The 27,827-nt window shown below is 38.2% G+C and overlaps 1 protein-coding gene across 14 annotated transcripts in view; it reads left to right on the top strand.

Moving 5' to 3' along the window:
- The window catches only part of LOC129004149 (actin-binding LIM protein 3), a 123,655-nt gene that overhangs the window by 9,687 nt on the left and 86,141 nt on the right, over positions 1-27,827 (top strand). For 2 of the 14 annotated variants that reach the window (XM_054432625.1, XM_054432608.1), the window contains exons 1-2: positions 19,140-19,209; positions 21,694-22,486. The exons of 2 other annotated variants lie outside the window; for them this stretch is intronic. In XM_054432625.1, coding sequence (XP_054288600.1) covers positions 19,207-19,209; positions 21,694-22,486 — 796 coding nt within the window. In that variant the 5' untranslated portion in view covers positions 19,140-19,206. Of the gene's footprint in view, positions 1-19,095; positions 19,486-21,693; positions 22,487-23,275; positions 23,421-27,827 lie in introns of those variants that run through there. 10 more of the 14 variants (XM_054432617.1, XM_054432593.1, XM_054432642.1 and 7 more) reach the window with 9 other exon arrangements.

The raw sequence follows: 27,827 nt of genomic DNA, 5'->3' as shown, positions 1-27,827 counted from the left end.
TGCTGAGTAATATTAAAATCAGACCAAAAGCTTGATTTTTTTTAAATTTAGAAAAATAACAAATTTTTAATGCGCTCTAGCGTAGGTTATTTCTAATCGATTTACAAGTGTGAATAGTGCATTTTGAAGGAAATTTTGTCAACTTCCATTTTGTATAGGGGTAAAAGTTGCTAGAATTCATAGTTTTCGTCTTATAACATAAAAACTTTTAAAAAAGATAAAATTTCGTAATTTTTTGCGAATATCTCGGAACGCTTAAGAAATATTTGTTGGACAACTTCAGATTCGGATTCAGCGCCTCAAAAAAAAAAAAAAAAATTTGATAAAAAATTCCTCGGTTGCCTTTTTTGTCCATGTATGGGTGATTTTTACAACGGATTGACTAGACTAAAGAGTCAACGAAATAGAAGAACTACAGCAGATCAGACCATACAGTGTTGATACCCAGAAATTGCTACCGCTTACATCAAAAATTTCGTTCACACCCTTCCAAAATGACGAGACATTCAAGAATTTCATAAGACGTCTAAAAGTCTCTCACTTACAATACTCAATTCACTTACATGGACAAGGCATGCATCCTACTTTATACACATAACTTCATTCTTTAACTCCTAGCTTACATCAGAAGGTTTATGAATTATGTGCTCCAGAAGTACCTCTGAATAATTCATATACAGAATTGGTGTGAATGTTGACAGATTATGTTTGATCCACAGCCAAGTACTTGGGCTTTACAGCACAAATTCATGTCTAGAGTAAAGGAACCCAATGAAACAGTTTTTACAGATTTATTCAGTGGAGTTTATAATTATAAGTTTATATTTATAATTTTATAATTTTGAGTTTAACTGTGACATCCAATTGTGAGTTTAACTGTGAGTCTTGCCAGAAATTAATCGCTAAATAGATTTAAGAAACGCTTACCTTCATTTGGAAATGGACAGTGATAGTGCAAATATTCAAACCTTAAGCACACATAAGGGGCAGTACAGAGTACATAGATTAATGTTTGGTAATAAAGTTGCTCCTGGCATTTGGCAGAAAACAATGGACAAGACGTTGGCAGGCCTAGAGGGAATACAGTGCTTTTTTGACGATATAGTCATTCAGGGCAATTCGGAAGAGGAACTACTTCTGCGTTTGGAAAGTGTCATAGGAAAACTAAGAGAAAAATGTTTAAAACTCAATCGTGACAAGTGCAAGTTTCTCCGGAGAAGAATACATTATTTGGGCCATGTCATTGATAAAAAGGGTATTCATAAATGTATGGACAAAGTGGCTGCCATAACTAAGGCAAGAACACCTATGAATGTAAGCGAACTCCGGACATTGTTAGGGTTGGTAAACTATTACAACCGATTCATAAAAGACCTAGCTACTCTACTGAAACCATTACATAAACTTTTACAGAAAGGGAACAAATACGTTTAGAATGAACAATGTGAACAGAGTTTTGAACAAATCGAGAAAGCTATCTCCAGTGATACGGTGCTTTGCCACTACAGTCCAGAACTACCGCAACAGACGCATCTCCTGTTGGGTTAGGCGCTGTTATATCACACCAATTCCTGATGGGACTGAGAAACCAATTGCTTTTGCCTCTCGAACGTTGACGAAGCCTGAAGAAAAATATAGTCAGATAGGCAAGGAAGCAACTGGCATTATTTAGGGCCTTAAAAAGTTCTTTACGTATTGTTACGGTCGCAAATTCACCCTTGTAACTGACCACAAACCACCAGTCACAATCTTAACCCAGAAAAAGTCTTCCATTCATGTCTGCAACTTGCTTGTTCAATTATTCTCATTATTTATCAGGCTTTGATTACAGCATTGAGTTCAGAAGATTAAATGAACATGAAAACGCTGATTTTCTCTAGATTTCCGACTGGAACACAAAATAGTACCTGCATTGACCAAAAATTGATGTTTTCCTAAACAAGTCAAATCAATAAAATGAGTTTGGATCATAAGCTGGTAGCAAAAAAACTTCCCATGACACGGAAATGAATAAGATAGTGACACACGCTTTACAAAATGGCCAGTCTGTTGAAAAACTTGGATTTCACGATGGTGAACTGAGTCTTCGTGAAGGTTGTATCCTCAAGGGATGGAGGGTTATGATTCCAAAGTCTCTTAATAAAATCATTTTGAGTGAATTACACTTTGGACACATGGGTGTATTGAAAACGAAAGAGCCAGAGGTGTTTGTTATTGGAAAGGACAAGACAAAGATATCAAGGAGATGATTGCCTCATGCAGAGCGTGCCGAGAAAAACAAGATGCACCACAAAAAGAAGTGAACCATCCATGGTTACCTGCTACTAGACCTTGGGAAAGGATTCACATTGATATTGTTGATTTTGTTACTTCCTGTTAGTCATTGACGCATTTACCAAATGGGTAGAAGTAACACACTACGAAATGTACTACAGCTACTTGGACAGTAAAGGAGTTACAAAAAATATTTTCTACTTTTGGATTACCAGATTTTTTTGTGTCAGACAATGGACGACAGTTTACTTCCTTAGAATTTACTAGCTTCCTTGAACAGTGTGGAATTACACATAAAACAACTGCACTATGTCACCCTTTATCTAATGGGTAGGATGAACGTTTTATTCAAACTGTAAAGAAATCACTTAAATCTATGGAAAATGAACCTGGGACCATCGATGAAAAAATACATGGATTTCTAATGCAGATCCGCCAAGCTCCTAATTCAACAGGAACCTCTTCGTATTTCCTCATGTTAAATAGAAAGATTCGCACTTATCTAAGTCTACTAAAGCATCGGGGAAAAACACGAACCTACCAGTCCAAAAGGCATAATGCGAAGATTCAATCCTGGGAACCGCGTACAAGCCAGAAATTATTGAGGAAGAGACAAGTGGGCCTTGGGAACAGTTGAAATTAAAGATGGTAATCTTCATTACAATACTACATTAGAATGGACGATGGTCAAACTTGGAGACGACACGTCAACCAGATGCTACGCACAAAACTTTTAGGGGGGACCACTGTTACATATGTTACAGTATTAAGATTCACAGATGTTTAGAATTAATTGTTATTATGTTTGTTTAATTCAATATTTTGCTCAGTTCAATGTTTACATTATGAAATGATTAAATTGAGTTTCTCCAGTAGTCAATGGTTTTATACAGTTCTTGTTAATAATTGCATTAGAGGCGTTAGCGATGGGGACCATGAACGGGAACGGGCGGTCGGATACTCGTCGTGTTAAAACCGCTTATGCTGTCAACATCTAGATACTGTACTTTTCTCTCGCTCTGTTAATATTGATAAAGGTTAATGCTAATTATTTTACGTACCGGTAACCGTTTTCAAAGGCGATTTCCTTTTTAGGTTAGACATAAAACTCGAGATAGAGTCTGAGTCCCAGTCTAGACTCTAGAGCACCTGTTGTCCTGACCCTATATACATTTCTTCATGTTACATTTTTGTTTAAAAATTTTTCAACCAAAAGAAAACCGCTTACAATACCATCTGAGTAATTGTATGCGCAACTGTGAGTTAATTTTAGGTGTCTATAAAAAGATGTTCTCCATTAATTAGTGTACGACACTCCACATAAACTACACATCATTGGCAGCAAGTCTTTTATGAGAAAAGTGAGTGAGATAAATGTACAGCATTACGTCAGCTTTTTATCAACACTAAAACGTGTGACAAAACGTAACTGATAGGGCTACATCACATTTCGATTTTGAATTTTACCATCCAGTAAAACCATATAAACAGTATCATTTAAATAGTACTTTTAGCAATCAATTTATGTAAGCCTATAACGTTGTTGGCGGGATTATTTGTACCATAGACAAGGGAATAAGTAGTATTTAAATCTATTCTGTAATATAGATCTTCACGTCAGCTCTATACAATACTTAAGTTACGAAAAGTGATAGAATCGGTAGAGTATTCCCGCTCTCTAGCTCCCCTAGTCAGTGGCGTCTCCCCTCAGGAAATGGGGGCAGTGGGAATTGATTGTACACTCCCGACAAGAACACTATTGCACTTGACTGTACTCAGCGATCGGCACGACACCGTAATTAGTTTGCTTTAGTACAATTCACATTATGACAGAATTTCCAAGACGGAGTTAAATTTATGACGCGCTGCCTAAAGAGTAAAAATTAGAGTTGAGAATGAGGTTAGCAGGTTGCATCGGAATTGTTCTCAGTGATTACACTTCTAGGGGGTTCCTCTTAAATTTCTTCATCCAACACATAAATTCTTTTCAAATGTAGGCTACAACTACTTAATTTGTACGAAAGCTGAATTGAAAAATTAAATGGAAAAAGAGAATAAATGAATAGGGTAGGCCTAATAGTTTGTGTTATATTTTAAAGCTCATTTTATTACCAAGACTCCTCTAAAAGACAACAATATGAGGCACGACACACCACGTTCAGCTGTCATAGAACAGTTTTATCAACCCTTTCAAAACCTTTTTTGTAATGTACCGGTATACACTTTGTAGGTACATATAGGCACACATCTCTTGAAAGCGATGTACAGTGACAAAGGAAGCAATTAGGCTCAAGTGGTGTCTACACATAGTCTCTATTATGGGATGAGTTTACCACTGGTGTATAGCTGTATACATCTCTTGATAGCGATGTTTGATGTACAGTGACAGAGGAAGCAGTTAGGCTCAAGTGGTAGTTCGTCCGCCCATTGTCTCTGTGATGGGATGAGTTCACCACTGGTGTACATACTGTACATCTCTTGATAGCGATGTACAGTGACAGAGGAAGCAGTTAGGCTCAAGTGGTAGTTCGTCCGCCCATTGTCTCTGTGATGGGATGAGTTCACCACTGGTGTATAGTTGTATACAGGCGGGGACACACTTGTCATACACCCTTCCGATCCGACTCCGATCATACTGTGGTACGACTGTCGGAGAGGGGAATGGTACATAACTTTAAACGTGGTTGTTTACACCTCTCCGACACGCGTCACGTCATACTCCTATCCTACTCCGATTTTGGCTCCGATCACGCACCGACACTGCAGTCTATTCGTTTGTCGGATGCAGGATGGGTTGTTTTTTTAAAATCACCTTTATTCTTAAGATTTAAGAATAATGGTTTAAGATAAATATATGCCGATGCTTTATGTGAAATCTGTGCGTGCATACCTTCAATTTGAGACCTCGATCATGACAATCGGACGGGTAGAAGAGCCAAACGAACTCGAGAGAGCAAACCCAATGTGCTTAATATAAGATGGGCACTTAAGTAAACCACCTAACTTTCTTTCCATACAGAATGAACCCAAATTCTTCGTTTTCCACTTCCCTTCAGAGATGTCTGACTTTCTTCCTCTTCATCTAGAAAAACCGCCATCATGGGTGAATCCCGAAGTCCAAAGTTTTTGATCATTTTTACCACCTTCTGCACGTAGTTTACAAATCAGACTGGCAAGTGTTGATCGACCGGTGGAGGAAATCTGAGATGGGTCGGAATCGTGTATGACATGTGTGCTCACCCCCTCCGATCTCGCACCGATCCTTCTGGAATCCCGCAAATCGGATCGTAGTAGGATCGGAAGAGTGTATGACAAGTGTGTCCCCGCCTTACATCTCTTGATAGCGATGTACAGTGACAGAGGAAGCAGTTAGGCTCAAGTGGTAGTTCGTCCGCCCATTGTCTCTATGATGGGATGAGTTCACCACTGGTGTATAGCTGTATACATCTCTTGATAGCGATGTACAGTGACAGAGGAAGCAGTTAGGCTCAAGTGGTAGTTCGTCCGCCCATTGTCTCTGTGATGGGATGAGTTCACCACTGGTGTATAGCTGTATACATCTCTTGATAGCGATGTACAGTGACAGAGGAAGCAGTTAGGCTCAAGTGATGGTCCGTCCGCCCATTGTCTCTATGATGGGATGAGTTAACCACTGGTGTATAGCTGTATACATCTCTTGATAGCGATGTACAGTGACAGAGTTGGCAAAAATGTCAACTTAAAGTTTAAATGTGCAATTGTCTCTAGAAAGTCTGCAAATGCAAAACGTGAGAGAAATAAGAAAGGAATAATTTAAATCGTGCGGCAAGGGGATCAGATCGTTGGGTTTATTTATAAAACGGGGTTCACAGTAAAAAACAAAGTCGGGTAAAAGTGAAGACTTGGTTTTAGTGGGCCAGAGCAGTATCGAAATAAACGTTTCGCCGACGTCGCGCAGAAATAGAAGGTGAAGCATTCCAGACTGCTCCAGGCTTGATGTTGAGGGAAATTCGCACCACAGCACAGCTACTCCAACCCTCAACCCTCGTTTTGACAAGCGTTAGGTATCGTCAAGGCACGAGTTAGAAATTATGCATAGTCCTCTCTCAGATATATATATGAGTGAATATTATATTATATTTTTTTATATATTGTATATAAAATCCAATGTATGTAGTTTGTCGTGTGTTTAATTGTCCTTTATGCGTTACTTAAGGTCCAATTCCTATCCTGCGACTGTTACGACTCTAGTCGCGCGGTTCTAGCCGCGCAGCTGAAAAAATTGACTGCTTCAATGCAAAGTAAATGCAACCCATATCGAGCGTTTACAGCCGCGCGACTGGAGCGACGTACAACTGGCCAACCGATTGTGATGAAACTTTAGGAAGTTGCTGTGTCTGGGGATGTTTGTGTGAAATGTTTGACAATTTCATCAGGACTCTGCTCCAGTGGTCTTAAAATTTCCCGTGTTATTCTTATGGAGAACAAATTTGTTTACATTCGAACAGATTGAATACTTCACTATTAATTAAGGAAACTAACCGACCAGTGCGAAGTATTCGCACTGTATCCTTCTCAAATCCCACTTATCTATGTACACAGCATACAGTTAATTCTGCGTAGTAAGTGTGATCGTAAGTATGGGTTCTTCGTGAGTATTTCCATTAGTTACAGCATCTTTGAGTTGACCCTATCTAACTCATCAGAAATATAAATAGGCTCAGTCGTAATTATTATTGTTATTCGTTTTGAAATGAGCGCAAGTAATACTTAACAATTGCTCAAATTCAAGCAACATGTACTTGTCTTCCAGTCTTACTTATTTCTCAAATCAATCACACAATCTTTAACCACCTATATATGTATCTATATTATACTAGAGGTCGACGGTCGAAAATTCTACCAAAAAGATGTAATGTACAGGCTTCTCTATTTTCACCCCACGCTGTAAATAAAACATGTGATTGTAATTTCTTCAATTTGTTTTGATTTTCTGTTCATATTTTGTTGTTACATTTCGTTACAAGCATGGCAACCCATAAGGCCCATGTACATTTTTTCAAATTTTAAATTAATTTTTGGGATTATTTTATGCATAACAGTTCATTATAATCAACATTTCTTGTAAATATTTGATCATTTTTCAAATGCTTGTCTTTTTTAGTGTTTTCTAAAAATTCTGTCTGATTCACCCATATCCGCATAAGGTTGTCCATGTTTATCTTCGTTATTGATAATTTTTAGCCTGCATGGTTCCACCATTGTCGCCAGTGTGTTTAAAAATTTCAGTATTTTTTTTTAAATAGAGATAAAATTTGTTCACATTACTTTAGACCTTAAGGACCTCCTGCATAACCTGTCCGTCACAATTTTATTTGCTTCAGTTGGCATCCTTTTGGTTAGTTGCTGAAATAACGTCAATTATATTTACCTGAGAAAATGCAGAGTTAATAGACCTGATGTTGTTCAGGTATTTTTTGTTCTTTTTAAGTGGATAAAAATTGAACCCTCCAATGAAAATTTTAGTAAATGTTTCTTCGATGTAGTCATATTCTTACTTCTAAAATCACTCGACTTTTATGGAAACAAAATATATTTGTGTCCTTGACGTACCAGTTTTATTTAGCCTTAGAGGTTTTTCCTCTGCAATAATCACAAAGTTAAATCCATTTTTCGTACTAAAAATGTTTACACTTCGGCTATTATCCTCGTTCATCGTTTGTAGGAATCTTGTAGGTGTTCTTCATTATACAGGGTGTCCGGTCATAAGTGTTAAATAAAATTTTGCATCAAACTACATGGTAATGGGGACATAATGACGCACATTTGAGGTTCCCAACCTCAACCGATAGGGAATAACAAATAAATTAAGATTTTTCAGAAATTATTGTAGTTGTTATGAAAAAGGTTATATTACTCTGTTAAAAATTCACTAATTGTTAATTTAAATGTCATTTTCAGAATCCTCACAAAATTTTAAATAGATATAACACATGATTGTTGGGGTACGGAAAAATATTCTACTTAAATTTCTTCGTTAAACAATTATTTTTAATACAGACGAAAATTTAAATAACATTCAGCGATTTATTTCTCGGTTACCAAGATCCGCTGAGTTTAACAAATATTACTAAAAACTTCCTTATTTAAAGGGCTTTACAATGGTGTATAATAGTTTTTACCAAGTTTCAAATTTCCTAATGTAATTCAATTATTGTTGTGAAAAAAACGTGGTAGGGCAAAGAAAAGCTATTGTGAAGAATACTACATTTAACTGCAGGCAACGAATAATTTGTATTTTTTTTCTCGCATGCAACGCTTTTTTTATAACTATTAAGCTAAGAAAAGAAACATATAGCAGCAAAATGTGTTTGTGATAAAGTTACGGTTCGTAAATTTTTCATATTTCAGATAAGATTACAATTAACCCGCGGAAGTTCGGTTGTGGCTATACCAATACTACCCGATATGGATTGGACGTGGAGAAAGTGTGACATGGCCTCCTCGATCTCCAGACTTGAGCCCATTAGATTTTTTTGTTTGGGGTTACATATAAAGTCTAGTTTACTCGACTGTTGTAAACTCTGAAGTTGAGTTACAGTAGAGAATCTTTGAGGGTGCTGGGAAAGTAAGGAAAAAATTCACGTATGAGGTCACAGTTGGCGCGATTCACAAGCGAGCTAGGGTTGCTTGCGGGAATACGGAGGGCACTTTACACCAAAACTGTGATTCCACGTTAAGTTGTGCTTCGGACGAAGTATGTCATAGATTTGATTTGTATTGTGTGTTTTTACTAATGTATTGTGTTTTTTTTTATAAAAAATTTAGAAAGTCTAAGAAAAACTCATTAGTTTGATGAAAGGGTAGTCTGGTCAATCATAAATTACACAAACCCTCATCACCAGTGGTCCGCTCATAAAATAGTAAGCAAAATGCATTATTTTTTTACAATATCTGTTTTGGTTTAACCGTGATTTTTCACAATAGTACTTAAAATTTACCATAGATTTGACAGTAGATAATTGTAGTTATATATCATTTTAAAGCCCTTTAAATAAGAAAGTTTTTAGTAATATTTGTTTAACTCATTGGATCTCGGTAACCGAGAAATAAATTCCTGAATGTTATTTAAATTTTCGTCGATATTAAAAATAATTGTTTAACGAAGAAATTTAAATAGAATATTTTTCTGTGCCCCAACGATTATGTGTTATATCTATTTAAAATTTTGTGAGGATTCTGAAAATGACATTTAAATTAACAATTAGTGTATTTTTAACAGAGTTATATAATATTTTTCATAACAACTACAATAATTTTTGGAAAACCTTAATTTATTTGTTATTCCCTAACGGTTGAGGTTGGGAACCTCAAATGTGCGTCTTTATGTCACCATTCCCATGTAGTTTAATGCAAAATTTCATTTAACACTTATGACCGGACACCCTGCATAAGATAATAACGATTACAAAAAAAAAAAAAAAAACCATCTCAATTTCTTCTACTTGCTGGCGTTCTATGAATTGTCTATGGTTCCATAGTTTGCAAATCGGTTCTTTCAAGGATTGCTCAAGAAATACAGTACTGTGTCAATTCAGTTTTCGTATTTGGTAAACTACATCAAATTGTCCAGCATTTCCCACTTTCCCCCACTGTAATATGTACGCACCCATTGCGGAAGAGTTCAACGGACAAACTTCGTGTTGGCGTATTAATTAATTAAATATAGTTTTTGTAACCTTAGCTGTATCATTGACTACGGCTTTATCAACTTTGGCTCTCGTGCCACTTTTTAAAATTTATTAAAATACATTTTTCGGAAACGGTAGAAGGATTACATTGTTTAAAAGTTTTAAATTATATTTATAGGTTTTTGTAAAAGACGTGAAACTGCTGGGGTCTTTTTCAGAAGAAGGCCGCCACTTCTTAAATTGTGGATAACCACAGTTTAGGTTAGGGGGATAAATGAATAATAGAATGATTTGGAATAGAATGACAGGGATAATAGAACTAGGTGGCGTTCGCAGAGGCATCCACAAAATTGAGCGGAGTCATCAAGGGTTCATATTATATTGTTTTTGTCATACTGCAGTAAAAACAGTCGTTTTTAATGCATGCGTTGCGAGTCTAAAGTAGCATTTTTACTCTTTAGGGAGTAAAAATCGTTTTTAGCCTCTATGGAGTAAAAATCAGCTGTTGTCAACTCAGTTGTAAATTTCTATTGTAAACGATTGCATGTATCGAAATATGTATCGATTCGTGCTTCGTAATCATTTTAACCTACAGTCTACAGTCTCTTCCCATAGCATTTTAGCATTGCAGATACATTAATCCATTCCCACACTCAACACTGCTCACCTTTACTACTTCCATCACCACCCCTAACCCACCTAACCACCCCCCCCCCCCCCGTCGTGGACCTGTTTCCCTCTCTTGCTATAGAATTTTAGGATTGCAGATACATGAATGTAATTATCAAAGACAGTTACCACACTCTGTACTGCAGGCCTTACTACTTCCTTCACCATTTCCTACGTCATAAACCTGTTTCCTTCCCTTCTCATAGCATTTAAGTATTAGATACATTTATCTAACTGCCTTTTTTAAACGGCCCCCCTACTCTGCACTGTCAGTCTTTACTACTTCCTTCACCACTTCTTACGACGTGGGGCCTGTTTACTTCCCTTCTTTCTCATAGCATTTTAGGATTGAAGATACATTAATCCAACTGCCACCGACCGTTCTCACACTATGCTCATACTTAACTAGGCTACTTCCTAAGCCACTTCCAACATCGTGGACCTGTTTTCATCACTTTCCATAGCATTTTAGTATTTTAGATACGTTAATCTAATTGCCACAAACATTGCCCACACACCGCACTGCTAGCCTTTACTACTTCTTTCGCCATTTTCTATGTCGTAGGCATGCTTCCATCCCTTCTCATAGCATTTTAGCATTGCAGATACATTAATCTAACTGCTACAAACGGTTTCCAGTTCCCACACTCCACACTGCTCACCTTACCACTTCCTTTTAACCTCTTCTTACGTCGCGGACATGTTTCCCTCTCTTCCCATAGAATTTTAAAATTGTAGATACCTTAATATAATCGTCATAAACCATTCCCACACTCCGGACAGCTCGCATTGGCTACTTCCTTCACCACTTCCTACGTCTCGGACCTGTTTCCCTCCCTTCCCTTAGCATTATTGGATTGCAAATACCTTAATCTATTGGTCATAAACAGATCCCACACTTCGGACAGCTCGCCTTTACTACTTCCTTCACCACTTCCTACGTCACGGACCTGTTTCCCTCCCTTTCCATAGCATTTTAGGATTGCAGATACCTAAATCTAATCGTCATAAACAGTTTCCAAACTCCAGACTGCTCACCCTTACTACTTCCTTCAACACTTCTTACGTCACAGACCTCAAGCTGGTGTCGTCATTTGATTATATTTATGATCCATACCGTTTCTGTTCTAATATCTGTGGAATAATGCTATCAGCTATTTCTTTATCTACTGCATTCAAAAGTCAACAGCTGATCATATGTCTTTGTTTATGTGTCAAATACTGCTTCCATAAGGATAACATTGAAACTTTGAAACCCAGTGGGGCGGAATCCTGAGAGACTTTTTTAACGCCATATAGATGTTGGCACTCACCGATATGGTCTTTATCACCAGGCAAAATTTGAAAACGATTAATTCAGCCGTCTAGGAGGAGTTTGCGTATTACGAAATGCACAAGAGTCGACGTATAAGAGCTTCGCTCGCTCCGCTCAATAATACAGAACGTATAAAATAACTTGACCTCTACGAATGTCTGACTGAATATTAGGGAATGGAAAGAATTATGTGTTCAAACATTCCTGTATAGGTAACGCAAGTTAAATACGACAGGGTGCATTGTTCACACAAGAGTCGACGTATAAGAGCTTCGCTCGCTCCGCTCAATTATTTGGGTAAACATATCTATTTTGTATGACAACTATGTCAACTAACTGATTTGTTGCTTCACAGTGCACCATCCCTGAGGTAACGTTATTTAAACATAGCTCGTTTTTTTTAAGTAAATAGGGACACTCTTTTAAGTAAGTAAAACTACTGCATGTGTATCTTCTTTTCGAAGTTTATCACACAGATTTTCCCTTCCGCGACCCCTCCCGTTTTAAAGCTCGGGTATAGCGGCTAGTATTTTAAATAATCGAAATTAATGTAGCGTCATGTCATAGGCCTGCTATTTCCTAAATTGTTGTAGGCTGTTATGCAAATATATAAAACGTGAATGACGTCAGTAGTTATTTTAACACTATGTTTGGTATTATGTTGGGCAATTGATTAATATATTTAAATCTTGTATGCCAATGCAATATTCATTCATCATTTGTGATATAGAGGAATCATTGTAGAACAGAAAAGCGATAGATAAGGACGTGTGAGTTAAGAAAGAACATACGCAGACACACGTCTCGCTAATGCCAATGTCAAACATTACACGGCGATTAGGGGCCCGCCAGGGAGCGTTGCGTCGCCGGTCCAGGTAGACAACAATTAAATGTGGAATGTGTCCTGATAAAATTATTATTTCAAATAACCAGTTCAATGCTTAGTATATTACCACAGTTATTGATAAATCTATTGGTATAAAATATATTAGACAAATTTAACCAAGAATTTCATCACTCCGTACAGAAGGTAGCATTTTCGAGATCGTCATGTTAAACACAAGATGATGTCAGAAAATATTTTTATAGATATTTTTATATAAAATTCAATTAATAAATGTTTTATAGGTAGCCTACTCTAGTACTTTTTGTCAAAAGGCAATCGATATTGTAGGAGTTTATGTTTTTAAGTAGATTTCTGTCAGACAGAATTGGTTGGCGTGATAAAAGTCAAGGACTTGATATGAGGTTTATAGCTAGTGTCACCTTGCAGTACCTAAATATAACTAGCCGCCCTTAATGATTACTAGCATTCCGCTATCCTTATCTTAAAGTATAACAGGGTATCCGTGTTGTGTATAGACTTGATATGAGGTTTATAGCTAGTGTCACCTTGCAGTACCTAAATATAACTAGCCGCCCTTAATGATTACTAGCATTCCGCTATCCTTATCTTAAAGTATAACAGGGTATCCGTGTTGTGTATAGACTTGATATGAGGTTTATAGCTAGTGTCACCTTGCAGTACCTAAATATAACTAGCCGCCCTTAATGATTACTAGCATTCCGCTATCCTTATCTTAAAGTATAACAGGGTATCCGTGTTGTGTATAGACTTGATATGAGGTTTATAGCTAGTGTCGCCTTGCAGTAACTATAACTTCTGCTAGAGCCGCATTTTTTGATAACTACCATTCCGCTATCCTTATCTTACAGTATAACAGGGTATCCGTGTGGTGTATAGACTTGATATGAGGTTTATAGCTAGTGTCACCTTGCAGTAACTATAAACTCTGCTAGAGCCGCCCTTATTGATTACTAGCATTCCGCTATCCTCATCTTACAGTATAACAGGGTATCCGTGTTGTGTATAGACTTGATATGAGGTTTATAGCTGGTGACGCCTTGCAGTAACTATAAACTCTGCTAGAGCCGCCCTTATTGATAACTACCATTCCGCTATCCTCATCTTACAGTATAACAGGGTATCCGTGAGGTGTATAGACTTGATATGATTTTATAGCTAGTGTCGCCTTGCAGTAACTATAAACTCTGCTAGAGCCGCCCTTATTGATTACTAGCATCCCGCTATCTTCATATTACAGTATAACAGGGTACCCGTGTGGTGTATAGACTTGATATGAGGTTTATAGCTAGTGTCGCCTTGCAGGAACTATAATCTCTGCTAGAGCCGTCCTGGTACTCGTTTAACGAAATGTTATTGAAATGTATTAAACTGAAAAACAATCAAGCAAATTGAAATTTGCTTAATCTGCAGGTTTGCTGCGGCGGGGGCATTAGTTAATTTTTCATATATACAATCTGTTACCGTACCTAGGTCTCATAGTGGGTAATACCTAGAGCGGACCGATTTACTTTTTTAAATTGATATCCCCAAAGGCAGAAAACCTCATCCCTTTAAATTCAAATGCATATGTATATACTATATATAGCCTATGTGTGTGTGTGTTGTGTGTTTGTACGAAAAGTCAAGTACCTAGGTGTACAATGCAGTTGTCTGCTTGCAATATTGAACGGAGCTAGCATATTAATCCATTCGCTGTATGGGCTATTAATTAACAGCTGTGTCTAAGGAATGTCGGCCTTAGCCTTAGTCACTAACAAGTTGCGGCCAATATTGCTGCCAATGACCGCTAGAGGAGACTCATGCCTTAGACAAACTACGGAACAGGGACATACATTTATATCGCGGCGAGTTAGAGAGAGGGATAGAGTAGAGGGCGGCCAATGACCGCTACAGGGAGACTCATGCCTTAGGTAAACTATGGAACAGGGACAGATATCGCGGTGAGTGTGAGAGGGGTAGAGTAGGGGGTGTCCAATGACCGCTACATGGAAACTTATGCCTTAGATAAACTATGGAAAAGGGACATATATCGCGGCGAGTTAGAGAGAGGGGTAGAGTAGAGGGCGGCCAATGACCGCTACAGGGAGACTAATGCCTCAGATAAACTATGGAACAGGGACAGATATCGCGGCGAGTTAGAGAGAAGGGTAGAGTAGAGGGCGACCAATGACCGCTACAGGGTGACTCATGCCTCAGATAAACTATGGAACAGGGACAGATATCGCGACGAGTTAGAGAGAAGGGTAGAGTAGAGGGCGACCAATGACCGCTACAGAAAGACTCATGCCTTAGATAAACCTCAGGATAAACTATGGAACAGGGACATATATCGCGGCGAGTTGGAGAGAGGGGTAGAGTAGAGGGCGGCCAATGACCGCTACAGGGTGACTCATGCCAAGTTACGTAATGTGTAGTGTAGACTATCACAGGTACACACTCACATTCAGCACAGGTACAAGAGAATGTTACCAACTCGTCTCGTCCTTCCAAAACAATACGTCGTCCTTCGTTCATTGCCTGAAACTATAACCCAAACTTTACCTAGTTCTGTTTTTTTTTTCAATGCCTTACCTTACCTCTTTGGCTATTGAAACCTAAGAAGGCCAACTAAAATATTTGATAACTCGCAGAATCGGGGTTGCCCAGCAATTATTCATTTAAATAAAGTATGTTAATTTAAACTGGTTATACCCCTTGACAAATGCACCCGGCAAAGCTCGACTTGTGTAAAATAAGCCTACAACATCCAGAGTTAATCGGATAAATCGCTGATGATTAGACTAAAAAGTAAAAGAAACTTTCTTTTATATTTATACCATGCACCCTGTCGTATTTAACTTGCGTTACCTATACAGGAATGTTTGAACACATAATTCTTTCCATTCCCTAATATTCAGTCAGACATTCGTAGAGGTCAAGTTATTTTATACGTTCTGTATTATTGAGCGGAGCGAGCGAAGCTCTTATACGTCGACTCTTGTGCATTTCGTAATACGCAAACTCCTCCTAGACGGCTGAATTAATCGTTTTCAAATTTTGCCTGGTGATAAAGACCATATCGGTGAGTGCCAACATCTATATGGCGTTAAAAAAGTCTCTCAGGATTCCGCCCCACTGGGTTTCAAAGTTTCAATGTTATCCTTATGGAAGCAGTATTGTATTTGACACATAAACAAAGACATATGATCAGCTGTTGACTTTTGAATGCAGTAGATAAAGAAATAGCTGATAGCATTATTCCACAGATATTAGAACAGAAACGGTATGGATCATAAATATAATCAAATAACGACACCAGCTTGAGGTCCGTGACGTAAGAAGTGTTGAAGGAAGTAGTAAGGGTGAGCAGTCTGGAGTTTGGAAACTGTTTATGACGATTAGATTTAGGTATCTGCATTCCTAAAATTCTATGGGAAGGGAGGTAAACAGGTCCGTGACGTAGGCAGTGATGAAGGAAGTAGTAAAGGCGAGTTGTTCGGAGTGTGGGAACTATTTATGACGATTAGATAAAGGTATCTGCAATCCTAAAATGCTATTGGAAGGGAAGGAAACAGGTCCGCGACGTAGGAAGTGGTGAATGAAGTAGTTGAGGCGAGCTGTTCGGGGTATGGGATCTATTTATGACCATTAGATTAAGGTATTTGCAGCCCTATGATGCTATGGGAAGGGAGGTAAACAGGTCCGTGACGTAGGAAGTGATGAAGGTAGTAGTAAAGGCAAGTTGTTCGGAATGTGGGAACTGTTTATGACGATTAGATTAAGGTATCTTCAATCCTAAAATGCTATAGAAAGGGAGGGTAACAGGTCCGTGACGTAGGAAGTGGTGAAGGAAATAGTAAAGGCTAGTTGTTCGGAGTGTGGGAACTGTTTATGACGATTAGATTAATGTATCTGCAATCCTAAAATGCTATGGAAAGGGAGGGAAACAGGTCCGTGACGTAGGAAGTGGTGAAGGAAGTAGTAAAGGCGAGCTGTCTGAAGTGTGGGATCTGTTTATGACCAATAGATTAAGGTATTTGCAATCCAATAATGCTAAGGGAAGGGAGGGAAACAGGTCCGAGACGTAGGAAGTGGTGAAGGAAGTAGTCAATGCGAGCTGTCCGGAGTGTGGGAATGGTTTATGACGATTATATTAAGGTATCTACAATTTTAAAATTCTATGGGAAGAGAGGGAAACATGTCCGCGACGTAAGAAGAGGTTAAAAGGAAGTGGTAAGGTGAGCAGTGTGGAGTGTGGGAACTGGAAACCGTTTGTAGCAGTTAGATTAATGTATCTGCAATGCTAAAATGCTATGAGAAAGGATGGAAGCATGCCTACGACATAGAAAATGGCGAAAGAAGTAGTAAAGGCTAGCAGTGCGGAGTGTGGGCAATGTTTGTGGCAATTAGATTAACGTATCTAAAATACTAAAATGCTATGGAAAGTGATGAAAACAGGTCCACGATGTTGGAAGTGGCTTAGGAAGTAGCCTAGTTAAGTATGAGCATAGTGTGAGAACGGTCGGTGGCAGTTGGATTAATGTATATTCAATCCTAAAATGCTATGAGAAAGAAGGGAAGTAAACAGGCCCCACGTCGTAAGAAGTGGTGAAGGAAGTAGTAAAGACTGACAGTGCAGAGTAGGGGGGCCGTTTAAAAAAGGCAGTTAGATAAATGTATCTAATACTTAAATGCTATGAGAAGGGAAGGAAACAGGTTTATGACGTAGGAAATGGTGAAGGAAGTAGTAAGGCCTGCAGTACAGAGTGTGGTAACTGTCTTTGATAATTACATTCATGTATCTGCAATCCTAAAATGCTATAGCAAGAGAGGGAAACAGGTCCACGACGGGCGGGGGGTGGTTAGGTGGGTTAGGGGTGGTGATGGAGGTAGTAAAGGTGAGCAGTGTTGAGTGTGGGAATGGATTAATGTATCTGCAATGCTAAAATGCTATGGGAAGAGACTGTAGACTGTAGGTTACGAAATGATTACGAAGCACGAATCGATACATATTTCGATACATGCAATCGTTTACAATAGAAATTTACAACTGAGTTGACAACAGCTGATTTATACTCCATAGTGGCTAAAACGATTTTTTCTCCCTAAAGAGTAAAAATGCTACTTTAGACTCGCAACGCATGCATTAAAAACGACTGTTTTTACTGCAGTATGACAAAAACAATATAATATGAACCCTTGATGACTCAGCTCAATTTTGTGGATGCCTCTGCGAACGCCACCTAGTATTGATTCGTCCACTAAAAGAATTTACTGTCATAACACGGCCATTTTTTGTATTCCCTGGACATGTTTGCCATGAGACTACAGTTACAGGCGAGCGATGATTTACATAAAATGCAGTCCAAGACAGTTGGCCATGTATAGGGAGAAAGTCGCTACGTCTCTTACGCTTACCTCACTCAACACACCCTCTAGCCGTATGTTTACACCGTAAATTGATTTTTACATTTGACTCGGTGACTCAGTGAGTGTCACGACAGTCAGTAAGTGGAACCAAGGTAGCCAATCCTTGGGTTCTCATCTCAGTTCCATTGCCACCACAGAAATTTTACCGGTACGTTTTAACCAGTTTTAACTTGTGTTGTACCAGTACCGCATCGGGTTAGTTTGTTGTACGTATTTATTTACTTCGATGGTCAGTTTGCTCGCACGTTGCACGTTGCTCGCATAGACCTCAGTGATTCGTGTGGCTAAGTCGGATATTGTTGTAACCTACAGACTGATTTAACCTCAGAACCTTGAGCTTTATAATTTATAATAGTTTTGATTCCAGTAATGTGTCACAGCCGTCGAGTGTCGTGTACATATCACGACACTCGACACTGAATAGGCGTGTGTGTACGTGCGGGTGGCTTCTCTGTAATGCTATACAATGAGGTTATTGCCTTACCTTGGTACACCACTAGTACTTGAGGTTAAAATGGTAAAAATTTGCGACGTAGGCTGTAAATCCACATAGTGCACGAAGCATTCGATAGGCTACAATAGTTTAAAGTTAGTGATTGAACCATTTAGAGTGTGCTTTATAAAATGCGTTTTATGTGATTCAAATAATATGTTAAAATAGTATCCAATAAGTTTTTACGTCATCGTCGTCATCACAGAATAAAGAGAAAGACGGTATCTCTTTCGTTGTAAAATTCTATCGTCTTGCTCAGTTATCTGCGCTGGTAACGAGTTAATGATTAGCACATACATGATATGCACCATAGTCACTGTACCACAACTTCCGCTACCAACCACCACAGGAGTGGGGAGTGGATCCTGCCACTTCCACTTCCACTCCACTGTCACCACGACGACCTAGCCGTGGCTATTTCCAGCGGCCGTCCCCGTCGCCAGTTTCAGTTTGGTTCGGTTCGAGGCGCGTCGCTTTCCGCCGCTTGATCGTGCGGTATTTACCACTAATGGTTTAGTTTGCTCAATTTACGTTGCTCTGTGTGCCGTTGTTGATTTTCTGTTTTCGCCCCTCCACTCGTCTTGGATGTGTTCCAACACTCGTTCATTGTGTTTTTATTTTTCCTCTCATAGCTGTTTCGCCAGCTTTACTAGTGTGGTTTTTTTTTGTTATTTGTTCGTTCTTCGTGTGAGGCTTGCGGGGGATTATTGTTGTGAACCAACTTTATGGAGTGTTTCTTTAAACGTGTTATCCTAACGTAATCTATAAGCTGTACTCTAAAAATAAGGTTTGTCGAATTTGCTCATAGATATATATTTAGAATTTGTCATTGATTGGTCTATAGCCAAATTTTACCTTTTTTCGCGTTTCGTCACAAATAATTTTACACAAGTAATTTAACCATCCAACTTATGCAAGGTTCTGTAAATCTCTTATTTCAATGATTTTTCCCTCAATCAAAGTGCGTCTTCTGTAGTTTTGATATGTAGAGTACACAGTACTAGGGGGATTACACAGTAGTCACTGTCGGGTGGGCCAGTAGTGGTAGGCACTAGCACAGAAAACGTTTATAGTCAATGGTACTAACTATAACGTACTACTATAACAGTTATTATAATAGTACGTTTTCTGTGGCACTAGGCAGCGGCGGTGGTACAGTGGTACAGGGGTACAGTACAGTAGGCTACGTCACGGGGCACGGCTTACGCTGGACCACGACTATGTTATCAGCGCTATATATAGCCCGCCACTCATCCCGTATCCCGTGCACTTATTGTTTTTGCCGCCGCCAACGTGTCTGTTTGACATTCCACTTCCCGTGTTTCGTAACCGACCACATTACACAACGTTTCCGGCTTTCTAGCGACCGGTTCCGGTGTGTTCTGTATGACGTGTTTAGTTTTGCCAATTAATTGTGTGTGTTGCTTTTAGAATTTCTGAAATTGCCTTGGTACGGTGTTGGTCGAATAGGTATATCCTGACTTCAAATGCTTTTTAGAGTGATAATATTCAATATTATTTAAATCCGAGTATTCGTCATAATTTTAACATACAGTAACCTAATATTACCCTAATATCCACAGTATACTGTATATGTAAACAACAATCATACAGTTCATATTTTCCGTGTTATTCATAACTGGAGGACGTGTGTCGTGCAGGTAGAAACGTTCTAGTTATTTCTTATCAAGCAATAAAACTTGTTATATTTGTGTTGTTCACTTCAGCCTTATCTTGGTTTCGTTCAGGTTCTTTCAAAACTTGTTTATTAACTCGGTTGGTTTTTACAATACACAAATACATACGTGGTGCTGTATTTATAATAATCCCGATCAATAATACAAGGTTTTTGTCTAACACATTTACATGAAATGATAAGTTTTGTACGATGATTCGGTAGTCGTGAAAGTAGCATTTACATTTTAAATTTGCAATGATGTAATTTTAGTAATTTGTTAAATACCACGACCAAGTACTACTGTATTCCAATCTGGTTTGTGTCAGCTGTCAAGAATGCTAATTTAATGTTTTGGGCCTTCACCGATATTAAGGAAAAATTTTGTAATTTGTATTACAAACAATCGGTGGATTGTAATTTACGTGTCAAAATACATTAAACAAACAGTTGGCTCCGTTACTATACTTATTTCACTTTCACGCTGTGTGTTATAGGAGGAATATTTAAAGGGCGGATCAGGTTGTTGGGCAAGAGTGGCAAGAGTTAGCGGCCTTGGCCTGTCATGACTGACATCATCGCTGAATCTGCATCTCACACATACACACACACGCTTTGATAACATACCTCTGATTTTAATCAATTGTGAGTGGACGAGTTATCGATGATACGTTTACCAAGTAATTTGTAAGAGACGATTTTTTATTTTCCCCCATGGACAGTTAAATTCCAAATCTAATTTTTTGTTAGAATTGATCACCCGAAGTTGGCAGGTCGGAATTGAAGATTGCATCCTTCACTACCATTGTTACTCGCGTCTCTTTGGTTTTGATTGCATTTCTAATAATACGATGTTTGAAACATTCTTTACGGAATTAATTGACAGACTGTCTAGATTTTGTATATGAAAGATTATCAATGAAACTAAATAACTTAATTAAAAGAGGTCGGTAAAATGGAGGTTAAGGTTTGGATGAGTCATGACTACATAGTCAATCGTTATTTGTGGATATGACACTTATATGGCCTTGCGTATAATTATGCTGCATATATTTCGGCTTTTTACAAACTAATTCATGCATTGCATAACTTGGTGTACAGATATACTACCGGTAGTCAGTTAGTGGATGTGGAATTGGTGGTTGGGTCATATTAAGAAAAAATTCTAAATGATCTATGAATTCACCTTTTACTAAACTATAAAGATGTTCTGGTCAACAAATTTTGGCAAATTATAATAATACGACGTTGTTGTAACACATCCAATGAGTGGAGTCTTGTTTTAATGAGTTCGGTCAATAAATGGTGTGTTATTGTTAGGTTGATTTGGGACTGAACTTTGTGCGAAACATCCACCACAGGAACTCTGACAACGAGAAAATCGCGGTTACCATGAAAACCGAGAGTCCAGCAAATCTGGCTACGGCCAAGCTGATCATGGCCGAGCAACAGGCGACCAAGGATAACGGCATCCAGGTAGTGGAAGAGCCGAGGAAACTGGAGGAGCTTACCAAGAAAAGCAAAAAGATGGAACAGGAACTTCTAAAGAAAACCAAGAAGGAGGAGGAAGCTGCGAAGAAAGCGAGAAAGGAGGAAGAAATCAGGAGGAAAAAGGAGGAGGAACGTTCAAAGAAGGCTAAAAAAGAAGAAGAGAAAAGAAGGAAAGAAGAAGATAAAAAAAACAAGAAGAAACGAGACAAACGCGTAAAGAGGGAGGATGATAATAAAATGAGAGAGTCCGAAGGACATCAAGAGACCACAGTGAATATTGTGGAAGAAGTGATTACTAAAACTAAAAAAGGCGATGAAATCAAAATTAAAAGTGATGGGCACAAGGTAGTTACGAATGTAGTACAACCTCTAAATAAGATAGGAAGTAAATCACATGAAATAGTGACTGTTAGTAAAAAGGATGATGTTAGGTCTGAAGGGACGATTAAACATACTGACCAAAATAAAGAATTCATCATGGCAGAGCAAAAGCGAAGTAACATTCAACAAGAAGAGAAATCGACGGATGATGTCAAGAAGAATACTGAAAACGAAAAACAGATTCCGATTCCGAACGAGAAGTCTATTTCGAAAAGTTCAGGAACCCGAATCATAAACAAGGGTGAGTACATAGTTATAGTTTAATTTCCAAGCATGTAAATTTAAAATTAGAAAACTGTATTTAATACTACACCAGGGCTCCCACGTCTAATGACGATAAATTTGAAGGCATCATCAGACAAAAACCTCGTGATTTAGGAGTAAAAATCGTCCAATCGTTGGGGTTGGCGTGTTGGCGTGTTGGCAATCTTCAGTGGTCCGTGAATGTGAATGTGAGCTTTCACTGGTCGTTGCACTGTTTGTGCTGACAGGTAGTTCCGCATCTTCTGGCAGCACTCAGCAGTCAGCTTCACCTCAGACATCAGTTAAAAGCTGGGGGAATGTCGTTAATACATTGTAGGCTATGGCTGACAGGACAGTGACACGTCGTACAATTGCATTCTTGCACATCGCCACACCCCTGTTGTCACCTTCTTGGATAATATTATCGGAAGTTGCTAGTGAGTGGGGGGATGTTACGCACGAGGTAAACGTATGCATATTCGTTAGAGGTGCGTAATTATGTAGATGTATTCCTCTGTGTCGCGGACAGATGACGTCACTCCAAGGCCAGCAGATAACAGCCAGACTCTGTTCAAGAGAGCTCTGTTGTATACTGTTGGCAGTGGGTGGTGTTTTTGCATTTTCGGTTGTTTCATCATTTATCTTCTTTCATAGAAATACTTAATGATCTTGATTAGGAAAGGTGACTAGCTATCTAATTATGCGGCCTACATTGGAGTGATCGTGAGCTAGAGCTTGTCCTTATCAGTGTTGCGGTCGTGATAGCGAGTGTGTGAGTGTGAGTGTTGACTGTGTCGTGTTGTGAGCTATGCACGCGGTATACCTGAGCCAAGCATCGCTCGCCATACCCTACTGTCAGTGCAGCTTGTACCACGTGGTGTTTGTTGACGTCACTCAAGCTCTGTGGCTCAATGACTGTGTTGATGTCGATGGTATGTACACTCACCTCTCCAACACATGATAGGAGTACAGTATCTCTTGTAGAAGATATTCATGGTTAAAACAATGATAAACTTGAATGAGTTCGCGAAACAGCTTCATCGGACATGGGAACGGGGTTTTATGGGGTAAAAATTGGGTTTTCTAATTGTTGACCCTCTAAACTAAACACACGATTTTCCAGTTTCTCTCAAGAACTTTTTAAAGAGCTAAAAAAATAATTTAGCAAAGTGTTTTTGTACAATTATTGGTTACGATGAAAATAAAAAAAAAGTTATTTTGAAATTCCCATGTTATCCTTATGGAGAATATTGTAAAATGTAGTTTTCTTGTTAATGGATATATTTTTATCAAACTTGGTAAATTTATTTATTTTATACTAAGTTATTAATATTTTACTAAAACACACTTTTTTACCCTTCCTGTAGCAGCAAGCCTAGGTAGGCTACTCATAAAACCTAATGTTAATTAAATACATTTAAGTTAATTGAAAATCAAATCAGGCAAATGGAAATTCGCTTAGTCGTCAGGTTTGCTGCGGTGGGGTATTAATATTTTACATTGTTACGGTATTTACTGTTTCAAGAGAAATTAGGTGATTAACCAAATTAACAAAAATACCGCTCCGGAACGAATAAACCCTCCTTAAAAGTCAATTGATGGATATCATCAGCACTTTGTATACTCGCTCCTGTGACAAGATGTTTTGTAGGCGAGTTATCGCAATCAAGTGAAATGTTGTGGGCGAACAGATTGAGGAAGCGGCGCTTATTCTCCAATTGTCAAACGTCCTGACTCCTGACAACCATTCTGTTGACAGCTGATGTTTATACTGTATACTGTATACACCACGCCGAGCTGTGTGTTATCGAACACACACGTGCACAGGTGTACACTGCCTTGTTTCCAAATCTGATCCAATAGGCCTACCAAACAGCTCTTTAAACGAAGTAAAAGTTGCATTTGCATGTCAAGGGTATCTGGGTACAGCCTCGAGCCAAGATCCGGTAGGAAGTATTTATTACTTTTCCTGTCATTGAATATTATTTGTGAAACAGAAGCCCACTAGGCGAGCTCGGTAACCATTGCGATACCTAACTTGTGTTATCTTATCAGAGTTATCGACTGTCCCCAATCTGGAGTTTGTGACGCATTCTTTGCTCACTCGATAAGCTTACTTAAGTATCTGTATTTTCATCATCTTTAATATTAATCTGACGGCGAACCCATTTTTTAAAGGTCGTTGGGTAATTAAATTCACAATTACTTTTGAAAAAGATCGAAAAATCCTCGATGTTATTGTTTAAAATACTACATAACAAATATCCAAATCGAGCGAGATAACATGCACAAACTAAGTCTTTTCACATGAATACAACTGATTAATTCTGTTGAGTAAAGTTGTGTAATATTCTCGGATGACAAAATGTATCAAATTTGCCACCGACCATTGCTTTATAGTCGAGGGTCACTGTGTCCGGCCATAGACACAGACCAACGTAAACGTGGGAGCTCCTAAATGACACAACGAACACTTACGTAATGCCCGTGAAATATCCGGCAGTTAATTGCACATACCTCTGGACAGACTTTCTTCACTTCACGCACAGTGAATCTGAAAGTCGGACTAATAGTTGATCCGCTTGTATTTCTCAACAACCAATAGCATTTCACACCAATATGCCCAGTTAGCTTAGGGATTTATTATACCAGTTCAGCCGTGGGGTATTCATAAATCAAATTAATTAAGAAGCATAAAATCGGTCCTGTCAAACGAGCACAAGGCCGGTCTGTTATGTTAATTGGTGTCATTCTGTCCGCGGTCTGCGCTGGGCATTGGCTACTTTGGGAACTCAGCACACGAACCACTCGTCTGCAGAGGGTCTGTAAATGCACTATTCCTAATCCAATACCCCATATTCTGCGATATTGTTTTATATATTGTTATTAGTTATTTTGTGCGTTGTCTATATATGAAGGAGCATGGAAGCCCCCCTTTCACGGTGGTCCATAACACAAACCCATGCATCGCCTTGAACAGTGACCTCGCAGTTTTCGGCTGTTCCCGACCTTGGTGTTAACGCGCTGGCTGGCAATGCTGGCATCTGTGTCAAATTCAGCTATGCTCCGTTGGTGGTTGTGGCCCTGGCCATCTGCAGTAGCAAACATGTAGGCTACGTTTAAGCTATACTAATGATTCACCACGTTTTGATCAAGTGTATAGCGAATCGCTTTAGGCGTACCTTGTTGTATCGGATATATCATAATCGATGTATCTGTGTAACATAATGCTTGATAATACAGTAATGTAATAATGGATTTGAGCTCAGATTATCATCAGGCGTGCGTGAGCTGTCAACGAGATGAATCACTTTAATGTCATCGATGAAGCCATGAAATAAGCTGACATTTGCGTGCAAGTTGGAATATGTCATTGCAACTATTCTGAATACTGTATATAAGACGTTGTTGTCCCACTACTGTAGTACGTGTGCCAAGAAGCTACACGTGCGTTGTGCGTTACAGCGGTGGTAGTCTAGTCCTGATAGGATACTCAGTTTTATTAGGTTAGTTTGTACAGTATCACCATGTCTAACGAAATATGTTTTGTTACAGGTGAGTTATTTGTAGGAAAACAAAGACAGACATTGTGATGTAAGTGGTACATTAAGTTTAGCTTAGCCTATGTCAAAAACTTATAATTCATAATAATTTTAATGATCAACGGTTGGTTTTAATACTAGGGTTGCTTTCAGAGAGGTGAAAGCCAGTTGAGCGGAACAAACGTGATTTGATATTTGTATAAGTAACTAAATGTAAAAAAGTCAATAGATGTATTAATGCTTGTTTTATTGATTAAAATTATAATTCAAATTTGTTTTTACTACATCTTGTTATTCAGACACCTCTTCCAGAAGTGCATTATGGTAGTTTTGACCAGGAAAATATTACAGTAGTTGGAATCTGATATTAACATTCAAAAAGGGCATTAAAGTATAAAAAAGAGAAAGGAAATTTAACGTTCAAATTCAACTGTAGCCTACAACAAAAACATTGGTCTTCATGTTCCACCCTTACAATCGGTTAAAGTATTTAAGTATAAGAAAACAGTAACTATTTAAAAAACGAGTATTAAAGTATAACATCAGGAGGGGAAATTTGACATTTAAATTCAACTGTGCAACATAAACATTGGTCTTCATTTCAACCCTTGCAATCGGTTAAACTCAGCTTTCTTTGCTTAAAATAATTTATGATTGTTAATACCAAGTATTCTTGATATGATTGCAATGTAACTGGAATGTAGGTCTTCTACCATTATTGGGACGATTTAGAGACGGCATTTTAATACTGGCCTTAATAAAACCATTGACCATTGGATACAGAAGATTTTGATGAAAAAGCTGGCTATAAATTTAACATGGGGATGGAATGTCTAGTTGTATTGATAGTCCAAGATAAAACATAGGCCTACGAAAAATGTAGGGCTATTTCAATGTAAGACTCAAATGTAAAACACTTTTAAAAGACTTAAATGAACTGAATTATTAATCATGTATTTCAATGTGTAAAACTGCAAAAAGACTAATTTATTGAAAAATAAAATAAGATGGCTGAAATGTAGGCCTAAACATAAGTAATTTAAGTAAACATCGCACTCAGCTGATTTAAGTGAAAACAGAATAATAATAAGAAGGGATTACATGCCTTAAATATACAATGTAGATAATAGACCATTACTTAACTCTATTTGTGAATTTTTTCCCAAAGATTATGGGAAGAACTTTTTTATAAGTTTAGGTTAGAAGAATACTTGCAATAAAAGACTTTTTATTATTCCCAGGAATTTAACATTTTTACACTTTTACTCATCGTTTAAACTTTAGCAAAACCAAGGCTACACTAAAAAAACAGGCCGTAATGCTCGTCAAGCATGACGTAACGATAGAAGACGGCAAAGACATAATGTTTGCCGTTTGTGATCAGCTGCTTGTTTTTATCTTTCCTTGGAAAATAAATAAATAAATACCTACGTCATTGCCGTCTTCTATCGTGACGTCATGCTTGACGAGCATCACGGCCTAAGTTAACAATTTATTTCTAAATGTGAAAACAATTTTTACGCCACACTACACTATTTTGACGAATTAAGGATTTAGTCCAGAAAACAGCTGTTTGCCGCCAGCTTAATCAAATGGGGGTTTCATTGCGTACTACTGTACTGTAATGAGTTTTACCCTACCGGACACCAATCAGCTGATTACACTGTATTTGGGTGACAATGAGTGGTTATAAACAAAAACATAACCTCTCTTAAAGGTTATGACTAGTGATTTTTTGTGAATAGTGGTAATAGGGTATAGTGTGGTGAAAAATAGCGTTCTTACCACGGACCGAAA

This window comes from Macrosteles quadrilineatus, unplaced genomic scaffold, assembly GCF_028750875.1.
Source record: "Macrosteles quadrilineatus isolate MER2022 unplaced genomic scaffold, UCM_ALF_1.0 Scaffold_1__1_contigs__length_201487025, whole genome shotgun sequence".
Taxonomy (NCBI): domain Eukaryota; kingdom Metazoa; phylum Arthropoda; class Insecta; order Hemiptera; family Cicadellidae; genus Macrosteles; species Macrosteles quadrilineatus.
The sequence above is the reverse complement of the archived record's forward strand: the minus strand, read 5'-3'. Positions and strand labels throughout refer to the sequence as shown.